Source organism: Lipotes vexillifer, unplaced genomic scaffold, assembly GCF_000442215.2.
Source record: "Lipotes vexillifer unplaced genomic scaffold, Lipotes_vexillifer_v1.1 scaffold629, whole genome shotgun sequence".
Classification (NCBI taxonomy): Eukaryota; Metazoa; Chordata; class Mammalia; order Artiodactyla; family Lipotidae; genus Lipotes; species Lipotes vexillifer.
In genome coordinates this window covers 2965033-2966304 of record NW_006774188.1, presented here as the reverse complement: position 1 = coordinate 2966304, position 1272 = coordinate 2965033, and the positions used below count along the sequence as shown (strand labels likewise).

Below are 1272 nucleotides of genomic sequence, written 5' to 3'. Positions count from 1 at the left end.
GGGGGGGGGGGCGTGCGTTCCAGGGCTCTCCTAGCTCCCAGAGGTTGCTGGCAACCCTTGGTGTTCCTCGGCCTGCAGATGTATCACCCCAATTTCCACCTCCGTCTTCACATGGCCTTCTCTGTGTCTCTCTGTGTCCTCCTCTTATAAGGACACCAGTCACTGAATTTAGGGCCCACCCTAAATCCAGTATGGTATCATCTCAAGGTCCTTAATCGTTACATCTGCAAAGACCCTATTTCCAAATAAGGTCACATTCTGAGGTTCCAAGTGGATATTAATTTTGAGGGGGAATTATGCAACCCAGTACAGTAGGTGATGTCAGTGAAATTGTGTCATAGCTGTAACATGCAGTACAGAAATGAGGTGTGGCTGGGGGAGAATAGGGAAGATGGGAAGGGACAGGATCGTGCCTGGGGGGGCTGGGCCCTGACGCCTCACTCCACGCAGGACTACCTCTTGAAGATCATTGACACACCTGGGCCGCTGAACCCGGAGCAAGTCAGTGCCCTTTTTGGAAACATAGAAAGCATCTACGCACTGAACAGGTATGGAGCGGGCCTGACACACACCATGTTCAGCCTGTGAAGCCCATCTCAGGGTTTAGGGAGGAGCCCTGGATGTCCCTGGCCTCGTGGGCTGTGACACGTGGGCCAGGGTCTGATCTCTGAGGGTGGGGAAGGGTGGTCCATCCCTGTACAGTGGTATAGTTAGCTCCCTGCAGGAGAGGGGGCCTGTGGGACCGTGTGCCCTGGGGCTGATGTGCTTCCTGTCAGGCAGGGGAGCTCATTTGAGGCCATGTTCATGTTGGGTCCCGCCTGGGCCAGCGCCCCTCAGGGAACTTCTGAACCCTTGCACGTGATGCGCTCTCCCCTGTCCCTTCGTGGCCCCTTTGTCCCTCTCATCTTGGTCCCCCAGTGCAGATCTCTTCGTTTCTCCTCCACCTTCCCACTGATTCCGTGGGAAGTCGGGGCTCCCTGGAGGTGATCTGGCCCATTAGGGGAACACACAAGCCAGGCAAAGCGTGATGAGGGAGGCCGAGCGAGGCCTGGCGAGGGGCTGCTTCAGGGCAAAGGGGCTCCACGAAGATCACACATGAGTAGCTCCCGGGGCCCCCAGACTCCCCAGAGAGAGGGCACTGGTCCGGAGGAGCAGAGCTTGTGGGGACAGCATTGATAGGACAGGAGGAACCTTACCCCAGGCGCCTTAAGATGGGCAGAGGGACTTCCTGCTGGTCAAGCTGGGAGGGCAGACGGAGGCGAGACTTACGCG

At 57.5% G+C, this 1272-nt stretch overlaps 1 protein-coding gene across 1 annotated transcript in view; it reads left to right on the top strand.

Moving 5' to 3' along the window:
- The window catches only part of PLEKHG3 (pleckstrin homology and RhoGEF domain containing G3), a 15641-nt gene that overhangs the window by 1097 nt on the left and 13272 nt on the right, over positions 1–1272 (top strand). The window contains exon 2 of the mRNA XM_007449033.1: positions 451–548. Coding sequence (XP_007449095.1) covers positions 451–548 — 98 coding nt within the window. The remainder of the gene's footprint in view (positions 1–450; positions 549–1272) is intronic.